This window comes from Capra hircus, chromosome 28 (assembly GCF_001704415.2).
Source record: "Capra hircus breed San Clemente chromosome 28, ASM170441v1, whole genome shotgun sequence".
In the NCBI taxonomy this organism is placed as follows: Eukaryota; Metazoa; Chordata; class Mammalia; order Artiodactyla; family Bovidae; genus Capra; species Capra hircus.
Genome location: NC_030835.1, coordinates 16,532,541 through 16,558,622, shown reverse-complemented (window position 1 = coordinate 16,558,622; position 26,082 = coordinate 16,532,541). Strand labels below are relative to the sequence as shown.

The 26,082-nt window shown below is 36.7% G+C and overlaps 1 protein-coding gene across 4 annotated transcripts in view; it reads right to left on the bottom strand.

The window, feature by feature from the left end:
* P4HA1 (prolyl 4-hydroxylase subunit alpha 1) overlaps positions 1-26,082 on the bottom strand; it is a 95,482-nt gene that overhangs the window by 6,679 nt on the left and 62,721 nt on the right. For 3 of the 4 annotated variants that reach the window (XM_018042527.1, XM_005699185.3, XM_018042528.1), the window contains 4 exons: positions 23,377-23,447; positions 13,045-13,144; positions 3,169-3,222; positions 5-70 (listed from right to left, as the gene is read on the bottom strand). In XM_018042527.1, coding sequence (XP_017898016.1) covers positions 5-70; positions 3,169-3,222; positions 13,045-13,144; positions 23,377-23,447 — 291 coding nt within the window. Of the gene's footprint in view, positions 1-4; positions 71-3,168; positions 3,223-13,044; positions 13,145-23,376; positions 23,448-24,495; positions 24,567-26,082 lie in introns of all 4 variants that reach the window. The other variant, XM_005699184.3, reaches the window with a different exon arrangement.

Sequence of the window (26,082 nt, the reverse complement as noted above, 5' to 3'; positions counted from 1 at the left end):
TTACATAGAACAGCCATGTAGCAATTCTATTTCCTGTCCCCAGCTCTTTGAAAGCATCTGGCTCATCTTTCTGTGAATAAAATACAATTGAGTGATGTAAAATTCAGTAATGCAAGTTCTCCACGGGCAACTAAACATCAGTAACATGCTGAACAGTATGCTAAAAATAGCCCCTAAAGGTTCCTTTGTAATATCCAGTGCACTATATACAAAAGGCTCTCAAATATTTGTTGACTGTTAATTCAACTAGCACACTGAATACTTTTGATAACACCATTTGGGGGGGAAAAACAGATGTGTTAGTCTATACAATGAAAACCAATATCTACTATCCACAGATTGTTCAAAAAATTAACAACTATAATTTTAGCTTCCAAACAAGCAAGACATGAGAGACTTTCAGCCCCATTCATTAAATCAATTCTCTGTGGGTAAAAAAACTAACTTTGAGATTTACTTTGAACTCATGATCCATTCAAATATTCACACTGCTACTATTCCTGTCTTTTGATCGTCAGCATTTTAATCTGGCTAGAGAATTTACATCTGGCTATTTAAAGCTAATAAAATACAGAATAGCCTCTTGGCATTTTCTCAAAAAAAAAGTATTTTTCTCAAAAAAGTATTTTTCATACAGAAATTTCTACACATTCCTTTGTCATATCCTCAATACGTCCCTTCAGTTCAGTTCAGTCACTCAGTCGTGTCTGACTCTTTGGGACCCCATGAATCAAAGCACGCCAGGCCTCCCTGTCCATCACCATCTCCCGGAGTTCACTCAGACTCATGTCCATCGAGTCAGTGATGCCATCCAGCCATCTCATCCCCCGTCGTCCCCTTCTCCTCCTGCCCACAATCCCTCCCAGCATCAGAGTCTTTTCCAATGAGTCAACTCTTCACATGAGGTGGCCAGCGTACTGGAGTTTCAGCTTTAGCATCATTCCTTCCATAGAAATCCCAGGGCTGATCTCCTTCAGAATGGACTGGTTGGATCTCCTTGCAGTCCAAGGGACTCTCAAGAGTCTTCTCCAACACCACAGTTCAAAAGCATCAATTCTTCAGCACAGCCTTCACAGTCCAACTCTCACATCCATACATGACTACTAGAAAAACCATAGCCTTGACTAGACGGACCTTAGTCGGCAAAGTAATATCTCTGCTTTTGAATATGCTATCTAGGTTGGTTATAACTTTTCTTCCAAGGAGTAAGCGTCTTTTAATTTCAAGGCTGCAGTCACCATCTGCAGTGATTTTGGAGCCCCCAAAAATATGTCCCTTAATATCCTTCAAAGGATGAATGACTAAACTGGTATTTCCATACCACGAGAAACTACTCAGCAATAAAAAGAAACACCCTATCAATATGTTCTGCAAAAACATGGATGAATCTCAAGGGAATTATGCTGAGTGAAAAGAAACCATCTTAAAAGGATGCATGCTGTATATAACATTTATACAACATTTATGAAATAACAATTACCGTAAAGAACAGATTAATGATTACCAGCAGTTATGGATAGCAGAAGGGTATGTGGAGCTACAGAGTAGTATACAAGGGAGTCTTACAGTGATGGTGCAGTTATGTATTCTGACCTGTGCTGGTAGTTACACAAAGCTACACGTGTAATAAAACTATATACATATACACACGAGAGCCAGTATAACTGGTGAAACATGAATAAGCTCTGTTGCTTGTGCCAATGCCAATTTTCTGGTTTTAATAATGAACTATAGTTATGCAAGATGTTAACACTGAAGAAGGCTGAGTGAAGGGTGCATGGGATCTTCCTGTACATTTTTTGGGGGAAACTTCCTAGGAGTCTCTAATTATTTCAAAATACAAACCTAAGAAAAAAAGTTTAGTTACATTAATGTCAGAACTTAAACTGTAGTCTTTCACATCATCCAAGATCCTAAGACATTTTTCAGTAATTGAAAATAGAAGGAAAATAGACTAAAAATATATTCTTTGCTAGCCTATACACAGAAAGTATCTAGGATTTTAGGATTAAGTCAATCAAGGAATATAACACAATATATTAACAGACTGCGTTTTCTTTCCAAAGAATATACTCTTATTTTAAAATGGTAATAGATCAAGAAGTTTATTAGAATACTTGGCACATTTCTTAGAATTCATGTAATTATAATAAAGCTTAAATTAAGATTTGGTAATGATATAATTCATAGCTCAATATGTTAAAATTAATTTAAAAGGTTAAATACTTCAGCAAGAGTACTTGGGAAAGGATGGCTTTTTACAAACTGCTTTAATATTATTTTTCCTCCAGTCTCTGCATCTATTTTTTTTTTCTTTCAAAATGTATTCCTGTAATTCCTGCAGATTTACTGGCCAATTCACCATAGCTGTCTCTAATCTGTTTAACTTTATCCACTAAATTTAAAATTTCAAAAAATTTTTCAACCTGAAGATTCTATTTCAGTAAATCATTTTGAGAATTTAAAAATAAAAGACAAAAATGAATTAAGTGTTGTATAGTTATTTTATATTCTATATCTGATCACTGAGGTATCAACACCCTGGGGGTACCTAATAGCTGTTGCAGGCCTATGCTTTCAAACTGCCCAAAGAAGCTTCCCATAATACATCTTACTCAAGCCAGGATGCAAAAGGAAACTCCTGAACTGTCCTGACTCAAAGCAGATGATTTTCTAGGCCATCCTTTCTTTCTCTGAAGGTGTATGCCTTTAGAGATTTAGGTTTTATGCAGGGATCTCAGGTCAGTAGCCTACATTTATGCAGCTCCTCTCACAGAGCTGTTAATCTTCAAAGCTCTCCATTCCTGGAGGTATATGCCTTCAGCCTCAGCCTTTTTGCTTCCTTTTATCTCTCTAATTTTAGTCTCTAGATTTTCTTTGTTCAGTTTGCCTTTGAGAACTTCCTTTACTTTCCCCAAAGCTCAGCAATGCATTTAAAAGTATCCTAAATTCTTTTCCATGTCTCTAGTTGTTTCTTACTGCTAAAATGTGTAGAGTATCTATCCCACCATGCTTCTACAAATGAGCTACATATCTCTTCCACAAATGAGCTACAAATCTCTTATAAAATAAGCTATGAATTTATAATACTAAAATAACAGAATTAACATGTCATGCCTAAGCTTCAGTGGAACTCCTACATTCTCCACTTTTTTTTTGTTTACTTACCCGTGCAAAATCAAAATGGGGTTCGTACTGTCCTCCAACTCCATAATTTGCTACCTGCATGAGAAACAAGGCATGATAAAAGAACTATCAAGATTACTATTCAAAAAAATCTGAGTCCCATTTTGATCTCTTATATATCACAGTTAGGTACTTCTAAATAAATGAGAAGCAAAGCATTTTTTTTTTTTTAATCAGTGAGAGTTTCTAAGAAATCAAGGATGAAAAACTAAGAGATGTTATATGCTATTTTAGAATCTTAGTTAATATGCTTTTCTTTAGCAAATGTTTGGAACACATGAATTTCCTAATACATAACAAACTTTGATTTTTAGAATTAGTTTTCTAAAATTAGAATTTCACAATTTTTATTATTGTCAGTAAACACTTTCCTTGAGAATTTAAATTAAGATTCATGTTTCCCAAAGCCCCAAATACTGGCAAATTCCCAATCCACTTTAATGAAATCCCCTTTGGATATGTATTTTTTCCCTACTTAGGTAAAAAAGGGAAGAAGTAAACACTAGTTTAATTATTCCTGTTGCCATGCCCTGACAACTTCATTTGGATGTGACAATGTCCCAGTGAGAAGCAGCAAAAGAAAAATATTTGGTTTGGGTTCACGGTCCAGATTTCTTAGTTAAAATACAGCATATGTAACTTTGGATACAATCAGTTTTCTTGTTTGTAAAATAAAGATAATGTTAACTACCTCTTTTCACCCCAATATAACAAAATGCTAACAAAATGAAAGGAAAATGTGAGCTAAAGAGCATTGTTGATAAAATGAGTACATAATGCTGCATAATGCTAAAGAGCACTGTTGATAAAAAGAGTACATAATTAAAACTTTGCTCACAGCAAAGTCCAAGTCTTATGTAAATTATTATTACTGTGGATAATTTACTTCTTACGTTGTAGACACCTTGGTTTGGATCAGACTATTCAGTCAGAAATATCAAGTAGCCTGAAAGAGCCTGTGATGGTTAGGCAGGTAAGAATAAATACAAATTAGGAAAGAAAAGACACATCATAGCTTTTATTTTTTAAATAATCAAATGAGTAACAAGGAAGTTGTAGATGACCATGGAGTAAATTATAACTTACTTAGGCAAACTTAAAATACAGGCACTCCTGTTTTGCATAGTTCTAAAATGCACACATCTCAGATATCATGGTTTAGCTAACCATTAACACTAGACCCCCAACAGCACAGTGGACATTTCAGTTACCGTATTACATTAACTGTGAGTAATTATATACAATACCGCAGTAATTACTATCAGTCAGTTCAGTTCAGTTCAGTCACTCAGTCGTGTCAGACTCTTTGTGACACCATGAATTGCAGCACTCCAGGCCTCCCTGTCCATCACCATCTCCCAGAGTTCACCAAAACCCACATCCTTCGAGTCGGTGATGCCATCCAGCCATTTCATCCTCTGTCGTCCTCTTTTCCTCCTGCCCACAATCCCTCCCAGCGTCAGAGTCTTTTCTAATGAGTCAATTCTTCGCATGAGGTGGCCAACGTACTGGAGTTTCAGCTTTAGCATCATTCCTTCCAAAGAACACCCAGGACTGATCTCCTTTAGAATGGACTGGTTGGATCTCCTTGCAGTCCATGGGACTCTCAAGAGTCTTCTCCAACACCACAGTTCAAAAGCATCAATTCTTCGGTGCTCAGCTTTTTTTATAGTCCAACTCTCACATCCATACGTGACCACAGGAAAAACTATAGCCTTGACTAGACGGACCTTTGTTGACAATGTCTCTGCTTTTTAATATGCTGTCTAGGTTGGTCATAAATTTCCTTTCAAGGAGTAAGCGTCTTTTAATTTCATGGCTGCAATCACCATCTGCAGTGATTTTGGAGCCCCCAAAAATAAAGTCTGACACTGTTTCCCCATCTATTTCCCATGAAGTGATGGGACCAAATGCCATGATCTTAGTTTTCTGAATGTTGAGCTTTAAGCCAACTTTTTCACCCTCCTCTTTCACTTTCATCAAGAGCCTCTTTAGTTCTTTCTCACTTTCTGTCATAAGGGTGGTGTCATCTGCATATCTGAGGTTATTGATATTTCTCCCGGCAATCTTGATTCCAGCTTGTGCTTCTTCCAGCCCAGTGTTTCTCATGATGTACTCTACATATAATTTAAATAAGCAGGGTGACAATATACAGCCTTGACGTACTCCTTTTCCTATGTGGAACCAGTCTGTTGTTCCATGTCCAGTTCTAACTGTTGCTTCCTGACCTGCATACAGATTTCTCAAGAGGCAGGTCAGGTGGTCTGGTATTCCCATCTCTCTCAGAATTTTCCACAGTTTATTGTGATCCACACAGTCAATGGCTTTGGCATAGTCAATCAAGCAGAAAGAGATGTTTTTCTGGAACTCTCTTGCTTTTTCCATGATCCAGCAGATGTTGGCAATTTGATCTCTGGTTCCTCTGCTTTTTCTAAAACCAGCTTGAACATCTGGAAGTTCACGGTTCACGTATTGCTGAAGCCTGGCTTGGAGAATTTTGAGCATTACTTTACTAGCATGTGAGATGAGTGCCACTGTGCGGAAGTTTGAGTATTCTTTGGCATTGCCTTTCTTTGGGATTGGAATGAAAACTGACCTTTTCCAGTCCTGTGGCCACTGCTGAGTTTTCCACATTTGCTGACATAATGAGTGCAGCACTTTCACAGCATCATCTTTTAGGATCTGAAATAGCTCAGCTGGAATTCCATCACCTCCACTAGCTTTGTTTGTATTGATGCTTTCTAAGGCCCACTTGACTTCACATTCTAGGATGTCTGGCTCTAGGTAAGTGATCACACCACTGTGATTATCTTGGTCATGAAGATCTTTTTTGTACAGTTCTTCTGTGTATTCTTGCCACCTCCTCTTAATATCTTCTGCTTCTGTTAGGTCCCTAGCATTTCTGTCCTTTATCGAGGCCATCTTTGCATGAAATGTTCCCTTTGTATCTCTAATTTTCTTGAAGAGATCTCTAGTCTTTCCCATTCAGTTGTTTTCCTCTATTTCTTTACATTGCTTGCTATATATAGTAGCAAATATTGCTACTAGCTCTTCAATCCACAAATTACTACATAAATAACAGCTACACAACATGACCAATGACCAACCACTTCTTTGAAGTATCAATGATTGGCCACTGCATATCTGTTATTCAGTTCTTGTATAGATAGCAAAGCATATGCCTCCTCATTCTTCAGTAAAAATCTATGTGATATTTTACAATAAGAGACAATTAGAAGAAATTGGCCAACAAAGGTAACTGCAGCAGAGAAATGGAAAGCAATAATGCTGTAACTGAAATTGAAATCAAACTGAAATGGACTTGGTTCTGAGACAAGATGGGAAAAGATGAGTAGGACCTGAACTCACCTCTCTCACGATACAACTGATAGGGATTAATCTCCAAAATACACAAACAGCTCACACAGCTCAGTATCAAAAAATAAACCTTAACAAAAAATGGGCAGACAATCTAAATAGATGTTTCTCCAAAGAAGACATACAGATGACCAAAAATCACATGAAAAAAATGCTCAACATCACTAATTATTCAGTTCAGTTCAGTCGCTCAGTTTTGTCTTTGCGACCCCATGAATCGCAGCACGCCAGGCCTCCCTGTCCATCACCAACTCCCGGAGTTCACTCAGACTCACATCCATCGTGTCAGTGATGCCATTCAGCCATCTCATCCTCTGTTGTCCCCTTCTCCTCCTGCCCCTAATCCCTCCCAGCATCAGAGTCTTTTCCAATGAGTCAACTCTTCACATGAGGTGGCCAACATACTGGAGTTTCAGCTTTAGCATCATTCCTTCCATAGAAATCCCAGGGCTGATATCCTTCAGAATGGATTGGTTGGATCTCCTTGCAGTCCAAGGGACTCTCAAGAGTCTTCTCCAACACCACAGTTCAAAAGCATGCACATCAAAACTGTGAGGTATTACCTCACAAGGGTCAGAATGACCATCATCAAAAAGTCTAGAAACAAAAAATGCTGGAGAGGGTGTGCAGAAAGGAGAAACTTCCTACACTGCTGGTGGGAATGTAAACTGACAGAGCCACTACAGAGAACAGTACGGAGGTTCCTTAAAAAGAAAAACAGAGCTTTCATCTAATTCAGCAATCCCACTCTTGGGCATATATCCAGAGAAAACCATAATTCTAAAAGATACATGCACCCCGATGTTCACTGTAGCACTACCTGCAACAGCTAAGACGTTTAGGAAGCAACCTAAATGTCCACTGACTGAGGAATAGACAAGGATGTGGTATATACTTATCAATAGACTATTACTTAGCCATAAAAAGGAATGAAATAATTCCATTTGCAACAACATAGAGATTGTTATACTAAGTAAGTCAGAGAAAGACAAATATCTTTTGAGCAATTATATGTGGAATCTAAAAAAATGATACAAATGAACTTACTTACAAAACAGAAACCAGACTCAGAGAACAAGCTTATGGTTGGGGGTAGGGGAAAGACTAAAAGAAAGGGACAGATAGGGAGCTTGGGATGGACATAAACATACTGCTATATTCAAAATGGATAACCAACAAGGACCAAGATGGGAGGGGAGTTTGGGGGAGACTGTGTGTGTGCATGCACTTAGTTGCGTCTGACTCTTTGTGACCCCAGGGACTGTTGCCCACCAGGCTCTTTTATCCATGGAATTTTCCAGGAAAGAATACTGGAATGGGTTGTCATTTCCTCCTCCAGGGGATCTTCCCAACCTAGGAACTGAACCCACATCTCCCGCACAGGAAGGCAGATTCTTTATCAGTGTGCCATCTTGGGGGGAATGGATATATGTATATGTCCCTTCGATGTTCACCTAAAACTATCACAACATTGTTAATCAACTATACTCCAATACAAACTACAAAATTAAAAAAAAAACACACACACAAAAAAACAGACTTATGGTTACCAAAGCAGAAAGGTAGCAGGGAGGGATAAATTAGGAACCTGGGATTAACATACACATACTAGTTAATATGAGGCTTCCCAGGTGGCAAGTGGTAAAGAATCTGCCTAGGGGATTTACGACTGACCAGTGTGTACACACACACTACTATATATAAAATAGATATAGTAAGGACCTACTATACAGCACAAGGAATTCTACTCAATACTCCATAATAACCTACAGGGGAAAGAATCTGAAAAAGAATACATATATATAGATATGTATAACTAAATCACTTTGCAGTATGCCTGAAACTAACACAACATTGTAAATCAACTATATTTCAATATGAAAAAGAAAACTCATGCTGATCCCCCCACAAATCAAACTAAAATGCAGATGAATAAAAGGCTGACAAGGAAAATGTTTCCAACTTTTGCTGTTTGAGAAACTCTAGATACGCAGAGGAATATGGTGAAGGTCAGAAGAATTTTGTTGGAGGTAAACTTATTAACATAAAGAAAGTGATCATGATGAAAAGAATGAAGATATATTGGAGGAAGTGACTCTGGAAAAAAATCATCAATAAAAGATCTCTCAGAGATATTTAACAACATTAAAGGCAGAAAGGATAAAACACTAAAAGCTGAACCAAACTTTGAAGCAGGACAATTTACAAAGAAAAAGATTCTCGCTCTGTATCATAAGTTTCACAGTGAGAAGAAAGGAAACTACTGTTGATAAGTGCTTGAAGAAGTCAAGTCAAGTCAAGTTGCTCAGTCGTGTCTGACCCGTGGACTGTAGCCCACCAGGCTCCCCCATCCATGGGATTCTCCAGGCAAGAACACTGGAGTGGGTTGCCATTTCCTTCTCCAGGGGATCTTGCTAACCCAGGGATTGAACCCAGGTCTCCTGCATCGCAGGCAGATGCTTTAATCTCTGAGCCACCAGGGAAGCCCCTGATAGTGCTTCAGTTCAGTTCAGTTCAGTCGTGTTTGACTCTTTGCGACTCCATGAGCTACAGCACGCCAGGCCTCCCTGTCCATCACCATCTCCTGGAGTTTCCAATTTGGAACCAGTCTGTTGTTCCATGCCCAGTTCTAACTGTTGCTTCCTGACCTGCATATAGGTTTCTCAAGAGGCAGGTCAGGTGGTCTGGTATTCCCGTCTCTTTCAGAATTTTCCACAGTTTATTTTTCACACAGTCAAAGGCTTTGGCATAGTCAAAAGTCATAAGTGCTTACAAAGATTTAAAACACTATAATCCTCAATATTTCTAATATTTTAAATTACTAAGACAATTCAATAGTGAAGACTAGTTTTCAGCAAATGATGCTGGGACAATTGCCTATATAACCACATGAAAAGAATGAAGTTGGGCCTCTACCTTGTATCATATATAAAAATGACTCAAGATGGATCAAAGACCTGAGTGTAAGAAAGAAAACCATGAAAGTTATAGGAAAAACCACAGGTGTAAATCTTTATGTCCTTGGATTAGGCAATGGTTTCTTCTGACACCTTAAGCAAAAGCAACCAAAAAAAGACATATCAGACTTCATAGAAATTAAACATTTTTGCCAAAGGACACCATCAAGAAAGTGAAAGACATCTCAGAGAATGGGAGAAAATATCTGCAAACCATACACTTAATATGGGTCCAGTATTCAGAACATATGAACAACACTTATAACTCAATAAAAGACAAATAACTCCATTAAAAAAATAGGCAAAGGATTTTTATTTTCATAGATATAAAATAGTTAATAAGCTCATGAAAAGATACCCAACATCATTAGCAACCAGTTCCGTTCAGTCACTCAGTTGTGTCCGACTCTTTGCAACCCAGGAACCCCAGCACGCCAGGCCTCCCTGTCTATCACCAACTCCCGGCGTTAACCCAAACTCATGTCCATTGAGTCGGTGATGCCATCCAACCATTTCATCCTCTGTCATCCCCTTCTCCTCCTGCCCTCAATCTTTCCCAACATCAGGGTCTTTTCAAATGAGTCAGCTCTTCGTATCAGGTAGCCAAAGTTTCAGCTTCAACATCAGTCCTTCCAATGAACACCAAGGACTGATCTCCTTTAGGATGGACTGGTTGGATCTCCTGGCAGTCCAAGGGGCTCTCAAGAGTCTTCTCCAACACCACAGTTCAAAAGCATCAATTCTCTGGTGCTCAGCTTTCTTTATAGTCCAACTCTCACATCCATACATGACTACTGGAAAAACCATAGCCTTGACTAGATGGACCTTTGTTGGCAAAGTAATGTCTCTGCTTTTTAATATGCTGTCTAGGTTGGTCATGACTTTCCTTCCAAGGAATAAGCATCTTTTAATTTCATGGCTACAATCATCATCTGCAGTGATTTTGGAGCCCCCCAAAATAAAGCCACTGTTTCCTCATCACTTTGCCAAGAAGTGATGGGACTGGATGCCATGATCTTAGTTTTCTGAATGTTGAGCTTTAAGCCAACTTTTTCACTCTTTAGTTCTTATTCACTTTCTGCTGTAAGGGTGGTGTCATCTGCATATCTGAGGTTATTGATATTTCTCCCAGCAATCTTGATTCCAGCTTGTGATTCTTCCAGCCCAGCATTTCTCATTAAATACTCTGCATTTAAGATAAATAAGCAGGGTGACAATATACAGCCCTGACGTACTCCTTTTCCTATGTGGAACCAGTCTGTTGTTCAATGTCCAGTTCTAACTGTTGCTTCCTGACCTGCATACAGGTTTCTCAAGAGGCAGGTCAGGTGGTCTGGTATTCCAATCTCTTTCCGAATTTTCCAGTTTATTGTTATCCACACAGTCAAAGGCTTTGACATAGTCAATCAAGCAGAAATAGATGTTTTTCTGGAACTCTCTTGCTTTTTCAATGATCCAGTGGATGTTGGCAATTTGATCTATGCCTTTTCTAAAACCAGCTTGAACATCTAGAAGTTCATGGTTCACGTATTGTTGACGCCTGAGTTGGAGAATTTTGAGCATTACTTTACTAGCATGTGAGATAAGTGCAATTGTGTGGTAGTTTGAACATTCTTTGGCAACATTCTTTGGCACTGCCTTTCTTTGGGATTGGAATGAAAACTGACCTTTTCCAGTCCTGTGGCCACTGCTGAGTTTTCCAAATTTGCTGACATATTGAGCGCCACACTTTCACAGCATCACCTTTTAGGATTTGAAATAGCTCAACTGGAATTCTATCACCTCCACTAGCTTTGTTTGTAGTGATGCTTTCTTGACTTCGCATTCCAGGATGTCTGGCTCTAGGTGAGTGTTCACATCATCGTGATTATCCAGGTCATGAAGACCTTTTTTGTACAGTTCTTTGTGTATTCTTGCCACCTCTTCTTAATATCTTCTGCTTCTGTTAGGTCCCTACCATTTCTGTCCTTTATCGAGCCCATCTTTGCATGAAATGTTCCCTTGGTATCTCTAACTTTCTTGAAGAGATCTCTAGTCTTTCCCATTCTATTGTTTTCCTCTATTTCTTTGCATTGATCATTGAGGAAGGCTTTCTTATCTCTCCTTGCTATTCTTTGGAACTCGGCATTCAAATGGGTGTATCTTTCCTTTTCTCCTTTGTTTTTCGCTTCTCTTCTTTTCACAGCTATTTGTAAGGCCTCCTCAGATATCCATTTTGCTTTTTCACATTTCTTTCTCTCGGGGATGGCCTTGATCCCTGTCTCCTGTACAATGTCACAAACCTCCATCCATAGTTCATCAGGCACTCTATCAGAAATAGTCCCTTATATCTATTTCTCACTTCCACTGTATAATCATAAGGGATTTGATTTAGGTCATTCCTGAATGGTCTAGTGGTTTTCCAGAGAAATGCAAATAAAAACCATAATGAAATAGCATTTCAAACATATTAGAATAACTTAATTTTAAAAAATGGGCAAGAACAGGTGTTGGCAAAGATGTGACAAAAATGGAACCCTGTACATTGCCAGTGGGATCATAAAAGCACTTGGCCATTTGGGAAAACAGTTTGTCAGCTCCTCAAATATTAAAGATAACACATGACACAGCACACTTCCTTAAGTAGATATGTACCCAAGAGGAATTTAAATGTTGTCTGTTCAAATATTTGTAGACAAATGTTTAGTCATAATATACAAAGAGTGGAAACAAATGTTCTTCAACTGATAAATAAAAGTGGTATATCCAACAAAAGAGTATTATTCAGACAAGAAAAAGCACGAAGTGCTGATTCATGCTACAACAAATATATAGCTTAAAAACATTGTTAAGTGAAACAACCCAAATATACCAAACCACATATTGTATTACTCCATTTATATGAAATATAGAGGCAGTTGCCAGGCGCACTAGAGCAAGGGAATGGAGAGTTATTACTTAAATGGAGTTTCTTTTGATGTGATGAAAATAGTGGTGATGATGTACAACCAGGTGAATACTAAAATCAGGTAAATTTTATGGTAGATGAATAGAAAACAGAAAGAAAAAACTATTTATGCAAAACAGTGTACTAATATTAGTATTACATATTTTTCATTTCCCTAGAAATTTATACTCAACAGTAAGAGTTTTTAATGTTTTGAGAAAAAATTTTAAAGGTCTTAGGGCAATTTCAAGTTTTCCCACTGATTATTAAGATTGGTGTACATGGTTTCACTATATATTCACTTTTACAGTCACAAAGTATATTGCGAATTGAATACTGTCTGTACAGTGACAGAAAAATCTCATCTGAAGCATCTTTTTTAAAAAAATTTTTTTAACTTTTTATCTTGTATTGGAGTATAGCCAATTAATAGTGTTGTAATAATTTGAGATGGATAGCAAAGGGACTCAGCCATGCATATACATGTATCCATTCTCACCCAAACTCCCCTCCCATCCAGGCTGCCACATAACATTGAGCAGAGTTCTCTATGTGCAGCATCTTTTGAAGAAGTTTAAGAATAATGGGATTACCTACCTGTAACTCCTCTGCTGTGGAGACATCTAGTCCTGTTAGATCTTGGATTCTCATATTAATTCGCGACACCACAGGGTTTTCATAGCCAGACAGCCAGGCACTAAAAACATGAAGAAAATACTAGTTTTACTGATTAAGTTTCAATACATAAAGGCCATTTTAAAAGCCATAATATACAGCCATAATATTATGGCGTTATCTATAACCACTTAGTTGATTTGCTTCTTTGATACGGTTTTTACTGATGTTAAAGGATGTTACATTCAATAGTTGGAGGTTGGAAAGGGAAAAAATTAATATCATTTATTACAGAGTTTTCATGAAAACAGGTGGGTTAATGTAAGAAGGCTATAAAGGACTATCTACACTGAGAATTTCTTGTTAATTTTGAAAAATATATATATACCAAACAAATATATACACAAAACTGAAAACAACTGTCCCTTCTAGGTAAGGTATAGGAACTGGCCAGGGTGGAGGTTAGGGATTTTAGCTTGATTTATATAATGCTAATACTTTATAAGGAAAATAATTCATGTACTGATTGTATAAATGAAAAAGTTTTTAAAAGATACCCAGCACACACAGTAGGATGGCTATAATCAAAAAGATGGACAACAACAAGTGTTGGTGATGATGTGAAGTAATCAGAACCCTCATATATTACTGGTAGGAATGTAAACTAGTGCAGTACTCTGGAAAACACTTTGGCAGTTCCTCAAATTGTTAAACATAGAGTGACCTAGTAATTCCATGCCTCAGTATGTATATCCAAGAGAAATTAAACTGTGTGTTCATACCAAAACTTGTGCACAAATGTTCACAGTAGCATTGTTAATGGCAAAAAAGTGGAAATAATCCAAATGTCCATCAACTGATGGACAGATACACAAAATGTGATATATCCATAAGATGGATTATTGTGTCATGAAAAGGAAGTACTGATACATACCACAACATGGATGAACCTTGAAACCATTATGTTAAAGATAAATCAGACACAAAAGGTCACACATTGTGATTCTATTTACATGAAATGTCCAGGTAAATCTATAGACGGTAGATTAGTGGTTGCCAGGGGAAGGGGGAATTAAGAATGGTTGCTAATGGGTACAGGATTTCCTTTCGGGTGGTGAAAATGTTCTGGAATTAGATAATGGTGATGACTGCACAGCTAAAAAGCCTGAAAACCACTGAACTGTACACTTTAAAAGGATGAATTTTATGGTGTGGAAACTATAGTTAAATAAAATGGTACTGCAAAATTCAACCCTCTCCTTTATGTAGGCTTTTTCCCCATCTAACAGACTTTTTCTTTCTTCACTTCTCTCATCAAGCTATGGTCCATCATTTCTACAGCATCAGCAGTTTTTTTTAGTAGTGCCATGGCTGCAAAATCTTAGTTTCCCAAACAGGGACTGAACTCATGCCACCTGCAATGGAAGCGTGGTGTCCATTGGACGACCAGGGAAGTCCTTCAACAGCATTCTTGATAAAAGCCTAAATTCAACTCTCTGGCAAAAAGACAATCCTGAATGAATTTCTTTTCTCCAAGCTTATACCTGTATTACCAAATTCTACTGGAGAAAATAATGAAATAAGGCAAATACATTCCACTAAAAATTCACGAACGCTAACTCTAAGTGGGCCTTACCCTCTCCTTTATTCTGAACGCCAGCCTACCCATGACTTCCCCTTCACTCAGTGGACAACATATCTCCTACTTAGAAGACAAAACAGAAACCATACAATCTGTTCCTGATACACAGTTCATTCTAGTTCATTCCAGTTCCAAGAGGAGATTTCTCTCCATTATCTAAGGCCAATCCTTTGCCTTCGATTCTATTATCTCCTGCCATTTCAGGAATCATGAATCATTGATTAGCCCTTCTCTCTCTCACATAATCAACATTCATTCTCAGTAATTCCTCCCACAGCTTTTAACAGCGCTTAAGACTCTGCCATTAAACAAATAAGCAAAAATTTCAAATTCTTTTCCTCAATTCTTTCTCTCTCCAGCTACCAACTTCTTTCTCCTCCCTCTTCAGGTCAACCTTTTCACAGACTCCTCACTTCTCAAACCATTCCAATCTAGATTTAATCTCTATCACTCCATCGAAACTGCTCTTGCTAACATCACCCATAATCCTACTGTTATTAAATCTAACAAGATTTTCTGATTTTTTTCAGTTATTTGGGCTTTTAGTAAAGTTTCACAATGTTCAACCCTCTTGAAACTCTTCTCCTCGCTCATGCATTCTCCAGGTATTCCTTGCTTACTAACTCTTTAGCCTGAAGACTCCTGTTATCAAGAACACCTTCACTTTTACCATTTTAGCAAACTATCAGTCTAATCTTTCACTTTATGGTTTTAGAATTGTAAAAGCTTGTTATAGTCAACATTATGCTTGTTTACTTAACAAGACTATAACAAATTGTTATAGTCAACAAATGGTTCTGGGACACAGGATAACCATGTGCAAAAGAAAGAAGATGAACCCCCTACCTCATTCATGTTATAATTTTTAAAAAAATTAACTAAGAAGGGATTAAAGATCTAAATATAAGAGCTAAAATTACAAAACTTTTTGGAAAAAAACACAATGTGTATCTCTGTGACCTTAGTCATTGTTTTAGCTATGCCCCCAAAAGTAGAAACAACAACAAACAGGACATCATCAAAATAAGCTGTATTTCAAAAGACTTGAATTTCAGAACAGCATTATTCATAATAGCCAAAAAGTAGAAATAACCCAAATATCTATCAAAAGATAGATAAAATGTGGCATATCTATACAAAAGAATATTGCTCAACCATACCCTGAAAACATGCTAAGCAAAAGAAGCCAGACACTAAAAGGTCACGTTTATGATTCCATTTACACAAAATATTCAGGATAGGCAAATCCATTAAAAACAGAAAGTAGATTAGTGGTTGCCGAGGGTTGGGGCAGGTAGGGGATTAAGGATTGGGTAGTTATGGCTGAGGAGTATAAACCTTCCCTTTGGGGTAATGAAAATGTCCTAAAATTAATTGTGGTGATGGAGGCACAATTCTCTATACTAAAAACCACTGACTTATACACTTCAAATGGGTGAAATGTATGGTATATAGTTCAATAAAGCTGTTCTGGGGGGACACCAAGCAGCTTGCAGGGTCTTAGTTCTCCAACCAGGGGCTGAACCCATGCCTCCTGGATTGGGAGCTCGAAGTCTTAACCACTGGACTGCAAGGCAAGTCCCTCAATAAAGCTATTTTTAAAAGAAATATTTATTATAAAAATTTTGAAGAGTATAAAAGTATATGAAGTCCCTTTCCTAGTCTCAAAACACTACTAACAAATAGATATATATCCTCTCAATAGCTTTTCCCTGTGTGTAAACAAACTTACTGAGAGAATTAAAAAAAAAAAAAATCCACCCTTCAACCTTACACCTTAATATACACATATACTTTTTTCTCCCTAAAAATACTTCTGACATGTTTCCCAGTTAATACACATAATGCTACCTCATTTTTAAAAAAATTATTGTGGTAAAAAATATACAACATAAAATTAACCATTTTAACCACTTTTAAGAGTGCAATTCAGGGGTGTTAAATACATTCACAAAGTTGCACAAGCATCACCACTCTGTATTTCCAAACCTTTTTCTCCATCCCACACTGAAATTCTGTATACTCTGAAACAACAATTTGCCATTTCCTTCTCCTCCCAGTCCTGGGTAACCTCTAGTCCACTTTTTGTCTATGAATTTGCCTATTCTAGATACCTCCTGTAAGTGGAATCATACTATATTTGTCCTTTTGTGCCTGGCTAATTTCACTTAATATAATATCCTCAAAGTTCATCCATGTTACAGCAGTATCAGAATTTCAATCCTTCTAAAGGCTGAATACAGTCCATAATTTGTTTATAGCACATTTTATTTATCCATTCATCCACTAACAGATGCTTGAATTGCCTCTACCTGTTGACTATCATGAATAAGGCTGTTATGAACATGGATGTATAAGTAATCGGTTTGAGACCTCTTTTCAATTTGGGGGATATATACCTAGAAGTGGCATTTCTAGATCATATCATAATCCCATGTTCAACTCTGTGAGGAACTGCCAGCCTGTTTTCCACAGCAACTATACCACTTTACGTTTCAATTTGTCACCTTTTTTTAATTACTGCTTTTTATTTTTAATATTAAAATTAGCTTTAATTCCAAGATGACCACAAAGGTCTATCAATAAAGCACTGGTTAAAAAAGGTTGTTCCTAATTTTTCTCTATTACAAACAATATTGTAACAAATTTCTGTATGCATTTTGCATACTTCTGTAAATATCTCTGTAGGATAATTTCCTAGATGTGGAAATACTACATGAGTTTTACATTTTGATAAATGATATCAAATTGCCCTCCAAAAATATTTGTGACTTATACTTCTATCAACTGTTTATGAGTGCCCATTTCATAAAATCCTTGACAGTATCAATCTTTTTAATCTTTGCCAATCTTAGAGGCAAAAATACTTTAACCGTTTAAATTTTTCAAAAGTTTTAATTTGCACTTCTCACTATATCATAAACTATCTTAATAGAAGGCTTAGAAATTAAGCCTTAGATGACAGACAGTCACTGATAACCACAGCTTTAAAAGAAACTGCTATAGTCACTGGAGAGGAAAATGAGTTCTACCTACATAGGAGGTTATTTTACTTAATGTGACTTTTATATGAAACCTCTCCAAAATATAGTAAGATTCTCCTAAGCTGGAGAACACATTTAAACCATTTTATTCATCCCATCCTTAAAAGCATTACTGCTAATCTGTCTTTAGGAACATTATTGTAGACTTATTGGATAGTTGAAATTAGCTGAGTTGTTTTAACACTACTAAAAATAACAAGACAGTGATACTGTAATATGTTAACTATCTGTTCTTTAGGATCTAGAAGTCTTACTCCTACATTAAATGAAATAATCAGATATCAACATTCTTCTAGTACTCAGTGCTTTAACTGAGTTAGAATGTAAAATTATAGCATTTACTGTAACCTGCAAAAAATCATTGAAGAACATTGTTTATCTTTTGTACAATTATAATTGAAAATGTCAACTAAGTTATAAAGTGTTTTTTCCACAAAACATAGTTTAGCACTAGGAGAAAAACAGAACTCTTTTTATGTGTCCTTTTTCCATTAATAATTAGATAACCCAAAATATATTTCTTTTGGTCTTAATGACAGGAACCTGAGAGTTAAGTTGTACATGCAGAGTAACATTAACATTTTTTTCATTTCTAATGAGTTTCTGCTATAAAAAAAAGTTCATTATCCTTTTACTATATACTTTTACAAATATCACTGGAATGCTTTATTTAAGTAAGAAGAAACAGTCTCAAGTTACATGACTGTATTTCTAATACTAAGAAATGCATGCTTAAAGTAAAAAAACACCACCACTTTGGAGGTTTTTAAGTGAAAGTCACTCAGTCATGTCCAACTCTTTGCAACCCCAAGGACTGTACAGTTCATGGAATTCTCCAGTCCAGAATACTGGAGTGGGTAGCCTTTCCCTTTTCCAGGGGATCTTCCCAACCCAGGGATCAAACCCAGGTCTCCTGCATTGCAGGCAGATTCTTTACCCGCTGAACCACAAGGGAAGATTAAGATTGTTACAAAACTGCCAAAAGAAAACATGATTAATGTAATCTACATACCACTATGTGATTTTTTTGCAAAGGCAAAATATAATTCAGGGCCCAAAGTGCCAGTTACATAGGGCAAAACTTTCAATAACTCTTCCATAAGTGCTTCACAATTAACAAAGAAAGGCTAAACATCTAGAGCTGGAATTTATCCAGTCCCTTTGGTTCTCAGTGGGACAATTATACAATAACACTATAGATCCATCTGGAGCTATCCACTTATCTCAATCTGAGAACGACTGTTATAGCCAATAGAAGAGGATGTTGTTGTTACAAGCTATGCCAATTAAAAAAAATTTGGTTATCACTCAAAGCTATCTACACTGGCCTCTAAACTGTAAAAATACTAATACATTTTTACACTCCATTTGCTCCTTTTTAACATGGGGTAAATTAAATCCTAAGCATAATAAAATATATTATAGGACATCTGTACTTCAAAGTAAAAAATGAAATCACTTTCAAGAAGTGATATTGATTCCATCAGAATTAAAGAAGCTTTTTCTACCACACTCAATAAACTGTTTCTTTGCATATATTACTTTAACTGGACTTACAAACTCACATAACTGTCTTCTCAGAGTATACATCTGAATGTGTGTACGTGCGTATGTGTGCTCACTCAATTGTATCCAACTCTTTGTGACCCCACGGACTATAGCTTGCCAGGCTCCTCTGTCCATGAGATTTTCTAGGCAAGAATACTGGAGTGGGTTACCATTTCCTTCTCCAGGGGATCTTCCCAACCCAGGGATTAAACCTGTGTTTCTTGTATCTCTTGCATTGACAAATGGATTCCTTTATCACTGTACCACCTATAACTGAATGTATCTCTTAAAAACTAAAATTCCATTACTCTGATTTAGCCAAACTATTAGCTTCTCCAGTAACAAGGTGAGGTGGAGTGGTGGTAAAGAATCTGCCTGCCAATGCAGGAGACACAGGTTCAATCCCTGAGTTGGGAAGATCCCCTGGAAGAGGAAATGGCAACCCATTCCAGTATTCTTGCCTGGAAAATTTCATGGAGAGAGGAGCCTGGAGGCTACAAGTCCATAAGGTTGCAGAGTCAGACACAGCTGAGCACACACACACAGTAAAATTTTAGGGTTTTTTTTTTTTTTAATACTGGAAAGACAAAAAATGATTTGCCAAAAGTTCACAGGTAGTCAATAAAGTAAATATTTTGTTTTTTAAACAGTAATGGATTTCTACACATACTCTGCCCAAAGAAAATTCTATTTGCTAGAAGATGAACATATTTTTTCTTCCACAGATGGTGATGCAATCACTTAGAAATGTCTCAGAATACAGATATTTGAAATTCCCTTCTGACTCTTTCAAAATACAGATGTTCCCAGAGACAGGGGACCTCTTTAACTGACGTCAGTACACAAACTTTTTCTGCTATTTTTGCATTGGAGATGCCTTCTTCAGAGGTATAAAATATGAAAGTGAAGTCACTCAGTCGTGTCCAACTCTTTGTGACCCCATGGACTGTAGCCTACCAGGCTCCTCAGTCCATGGGATTTTCCAGGCATGAATACCGGAGTGGGTTGCCATTTCCTTCTCCAGCGATAAAATATGAAGGAAACATAAAACACTCATTTATTTCACTTGTGAAATCTCCAAATTTCAGATTTACAGTGATGGGTAGAAAATGACTCAATAGATGTTAAATTTTCAAAATAGTAAAAACTTTTTATTTGTTAAAATATAAAATGTATTGGACATTTCAAGGAGCAAATTCCTTCCTTAACTGTTAAGACCTCTCACATTAAGATTTTATTTTTTAAAGGGCTGATGAAATTTTTTCCTTTAGAGTAAAAATGAAAACCACTGTGCTATGGAATTCTTTTTTTACTAGGTTGTTTTGAACACAAACACACACTCACACTGCATTCTTTGCCAAGTCTGTGTGAATTTACTGTGGTGTTATTCAGTCTTTCAATGTGTCTAATGTTACTGGCTAAGTATCTTCTACTGTTAAATATAATATAAAGTATGACTGTGCCTTTCTCAAAAATCCAGAGCTATGAAATTATAGTATTTTCAAAAATAAGCTCAAAATGTTTAGAAATATTTAGCTCCAAAGAGAGGAAAAAAAGGTTTGGATCACCTTTCCAAAAGTAATTTGACTTTTGGTAAGAGTCCAGTGACTCTGTGGGCTGAATATTTTGTCAAAAAGTCCACTGTATATATAGAAAATTTTCAAAAATTACTTTGAAAACACTAAGTTCATAAATTTTTTTTTTTAAATGCTTCCTAAAAACATCCAAATCTGGAGAATTTAGATACTTACTACCTTTATGACAGTTAAAGAAAAGCCTAAAACCATGTAATAATCTCTGATAAAATATATAATGGATTTAGTTATTTTTTTAAAAATAGATGAGTTCATTTTTTAGACAAAAAGGTTCTATAAATGGAAAATTAGCTTACTTAACTTCAAATGAAGGTTAATTATTATACAATGTACAGAAGCATTACAATCATGGTTTAACATGTCTATCCAAATTATTTACTGCAAATCCTTACCTTGTATTAGTGTTAACAAACATCAAAATCACATTGCGGGAATGTGATTCGAGGTAAGGGGATAGCTAGCGGTATAGGACAGGCAGTTAGTATACCAGAATACGTGTGCGTGGATACTGAAGGTTAATACATAAAGAACATAAAGCTTTGCCTTAAAAAAGTAATTAAGAAAACAAATCAATGCGTTCTGTATAGTCTTTATAGCACTTCTGCTATGACTTACAGAGCAATTCTAGTTTTTGTTTGACTGCCTCCTAAATTAGTTGTTAAAATCTATGTACTCCTTTGCACAATTTTTAGCTGACAAATGAAATTTTTCATCCCAAGAGTTTCAAAAAATTTAACTCTGTCATACTGAAAACAGTGTTAATTTCTGAAAAATGATTATTTATTTATCCAATGAACTCTAAATACCATGATGATTTTATGCCCATCATCATCCACTTAAGAAAATACATGAATGAAGCATTTTTTAAATGCTTGAAAATTTTACATCAGTCTTCCCTTTTTTCCCTTGAACATGCATTTTCATTCCATTCCTATCTTAAAACATTGGTTCTTAACAGGGGTAGGAGGTAGAATTTCCAGGGATGGTGGTGGAAATTTTGCCTACCAGGGGACATGTGACAATGTCTGAGGACATTTTTTATTGTCACAACTGGTGACAGAAGGGTGCTGGCACTCAGCAGCCACTAGAGATGCTGCTAAATATCCTACAAGCCTCAGGTCAGTCAACAAACAACAATCATCTGATCCAAAATGTCAATAGTGCTGAGCCTGAGAAGCCCTCTCCAAGAGGGATATATTTTTATGATTTAAAGTCTTTTATTCATCACATTATACTTCTCCACAACAAAATATTTACATAAACTGATAAAAATATAAATTTCCTATAACATAAAGGCCTAACTGTTCAAAAAAAAAAAAATGTCTCCTAGAATGGGTTATTATAATGCTTTCAAACTGTGGTGCTGGAGAAGACTCTTGAGAGTCCCTTGGACAACAAGGAAGTCAAATCAGTCAATCCTAAAGGAAATCAACCCTGAATATTCATTGGAAGCTGAAGCTCCAACACTCTGGCCACCTAATGTGAAGAGACAACTCACCGGAAAAGACCCTGATGCTGGGAAAGATTTGAGGCCAAGAAGAAAAGGAGGCGGCAGAGGATGAGACGGTGAGATAGCATCACTGACTCAATGGATATGAATTTGAGCAAATTTTAGGAGATAATGAAGAACAGGGAAGCCTGACATGCTGCAGTCCATAGGGTTCCAGAGAGTTGGACATGACTTAGCGACTGAACAATAGCAATCTAAAGAACATAACAATCATCAAATATAAAAAATGAAAATATATTAAAATATTCCTACGGAGATGAAGCTTATTTATTTTCAATTAAGTATTATATGTGAATAAATATTACTTGTTGCTACAATGAGACAGAATTCAGCTCAATGACACTTCTATTTTCATGAGAGCTGAGAAACTTTATTTATACAAATAAGTAAACGGAAAAAGAGTTCTGTTGAAATAACGTCATTTATTTTGTGAGCTTCTATTAAGTTATATATACTTACAAGTTACACAGTGACCTTTTATTAAAAATTATTTCAGTGACCTATCAGCCAATAACTTAGGTGATTCTCTTAAATATTGTTAAAAACAAAGAATTTGAAACCAACTGACTTACAGAGGACTTTTTAGGTAATCTTTCAAGGTGTCACTCTCACTACCTATAGCTACTGAGTCACCCTGAGATTTTTAAGCCCCTGCTTTACTACAAATTAAATTAGGCCTTGTTCTATGAAGAGTCTTTGGGAATGTCTGTTACTTTAACATGAGAACACAAATTCACTTACCAGGTAGGGTGTGGGCTATCTCAGCAGGCTTTTTAAAACCTAGCAAGTCACTTTGAAAAACCTCTATCAACTTCCCCATAACCATGTCCATCATGAAAAGTCATGCACAGTTATCAAATACCTATGCCTAATAGCCGAGGTCTTAGAAACCATAAGATGGGTTTTATGAAAACTAGACTCACAAGAAAGAAAATAGTCCAAATATGACTAAAATTCTTCCCATTACTCCCTTACCTCTTAGATACTCTGTACTGGGCTGTGGTCAATTTTCCAGTCTCAGGGTCATGTACTGTAGCTCGGCTCAGCTACAAAAAAAGAGAAAGGACAAGGGCTTACTCACGTAGCAGGCAATTTGGGGCTTTTGTTTTGTTTTGCCAAGCCACAGGTGATTGGAAGGGTTCAGATTGGTCTGGATGGTAGGCAATGGTTTCAAATCAGCAGAAACATTTAGAAAAGTGGCAATAAGAAAAGCCACTTCCAAATCAAGAAAAAAATGGGTTGACAGATTTTTGTTGCAGATTGTCCTTTCACTTTTTTTTTTTTAAATCATTTGAAACTGTATGTAAATGATTTATAGCACTGGGTTTCACAGGTTCTTTCTCAGATCTAGAAGTTTAATGTTCTTCAAATTATTTGAAAAAAGAATAATTAGTAGTCTCTTTAAATTCATTTTTAAAAACTCTCACCAAGCTATAACTGTTGTTAAATCTCTCTAGTGAAGTAAAAGGCAACTAAACTCATAAGTAATAGCATTTGGAAGACTGAGATCTCAAGCATAACTCTGTTCTTTCCATTGCCAACATTTAAGTCAGCAAGTTTTTAAAAATAAAAACTCCAACAGGAGAAATACAAATTACTCCATAATGACAATGTTATTTTATAAGATGCATGAACAAATGCCAACACAAGCATCATGAAGAATGATGTGAATTCACTGCAGCATATTTATGAATATGAGAGAACTACATAAACAAAGACTACTCCCAGATTAATCCAGGCTGCTGCCTTTTTTTTTTTTTTTTCCCCCGTCTTTGGCAAGAAAAAAGAAAAAGGAATAAGAAAACAAATATTAGGCCAATTCCTGGACTGGCCTAACCTGATTTGATTCCTAACCTGAAGAAAGATGAAAAGCATATTAACTCCCTAAAAATAATAGACCAATTAAATATTAAAAACAGAACTTCTAGTTAAAGAGAAAGACCTGTGAAACACAAAGCAGTTTTTCCATGCTTAAAAATAGGCGGTGACTTGACTGGAGACTGAAAATGACCTACTTCCCTTAAATGAATAATTCCTGTAGGATGTACAAAACACTCATTAGAGGGCAAAATATGCAGCATACACATCTCTTACCTTTTGCTAATTCTGTAATGTACCGTCTCCAAGTCTCCTGTTATTGGGTTTGAAATGGTGGCTCGCCTCAGCTGTGAAGCCAACCATCAAAATAGGTGCATTACAAAACAAAAAAAAAAAGAATCACATTTATCCAATCAGTCAGAAATCTGGGATTTTTACACAAAGGAGGCTAAAAAGAGAAAATAACTCCATAGACTTCCAGTCACCTGTGTTGAGCCTTGAAAGCCAGTTGACTTTTAAATTTTTTATATTAAAAAAAAATTTTTTTTGCACGAATGGAGTGTACACAAAACAGACTGGGAATTAAATTTCTTTGAAAGGTTACAGGATGTGAAATAGGAAAAGAAATTTCTAAAATTTGAAGTTAATTTATAGTTATAAGAATCGTTATATGCATTCAATAACTCATTACAAACTTTTGTTTTAATTTTTTTCAGTGATGGAAATGCTTGCAAAGCTAATGTTCAAAATCAGTTTGAAGAGAAGATGGTGGAGTAGGTGGACGGGGAGTACATCTTTCTCCGTGGATAAATCAGGAGCACACCTTCAGACACAGAAGTGCATGCAGAATACCAGCTGAGGGTGAACAGGAGAACCCGACCAGAGGAAAAGAATCTACAGAGCCACACAAATCCCAAGAGCAAGCCCTGAGCCTATGGGGTGGGAGCAATGACTCCAAGACCCTAGACTACCAGAGAACTAACCCTACTACTACTAAGTCGCTTCAGTCTTGTCTGACTCTGTGCGACCCCATAGACGGCAGCCCACCAGGCTCCCCCGTCCCTGGGATTCTCCAGGCAAGAACACTGAAGTGGGTTGCCATTTCCTTCTCCAATTCATGAAAGTGAAAAGTGAAAGTGAAGTCGCTCAGTCGTGTCTGACTCCTAGCAACCCCATGGACTGCAGCCTACCAGGCTCCTCTATCCATGGGATTTTCCAGGCAAGAGTACTGGAGTGGGGTGCCATTGCCTTCCCCGAGAACTAACCCTAGACAGTGTCAAACAGTGAGAACTCACACAGTGGAAACCACTTGAATACAAGACCTGGCATCATCTAACCACCAGGAGTGCCCTGCGCAGGATGCCTCATCTAAACAACAAACAAAACAAAAATACAAACCCAATCATCAGCAGACAGGATCACCACCTCACTCAGCCTAGCCCATCACAGGAAAAACAAACAAAAACTCAGCACAAATCTCACCCTATATGAAGCTTACACAAACCACTGGACCAACCTTAGGAGGGCAGACCAAAAGGAAGAAACAATTCAGCCTTGAAGTTGGGAAAAGGAGATCTCAATCACAATAAGTTAAAAAAAAAAAGAAAAGAAGAGGCAGAGAAATACTACACAAATGAAGGAACAAATTAGAAACACAGAAGCCCAAATAAATGAAGAGGAAAGAGGCAAACTCCCTGAAAACTCAGAATAATGATAGTAAAGATGATCAAAAACCTTGAAAACAAAATGGAGAAACTGCAAGAATCAATTAACAAAGACCTAGAAGAATTAAAGAATAAACATTCAGAGACAAATGAGACAATTACTGAAATTAAAAATACTCTGGAAGGAATCAATAGCAGA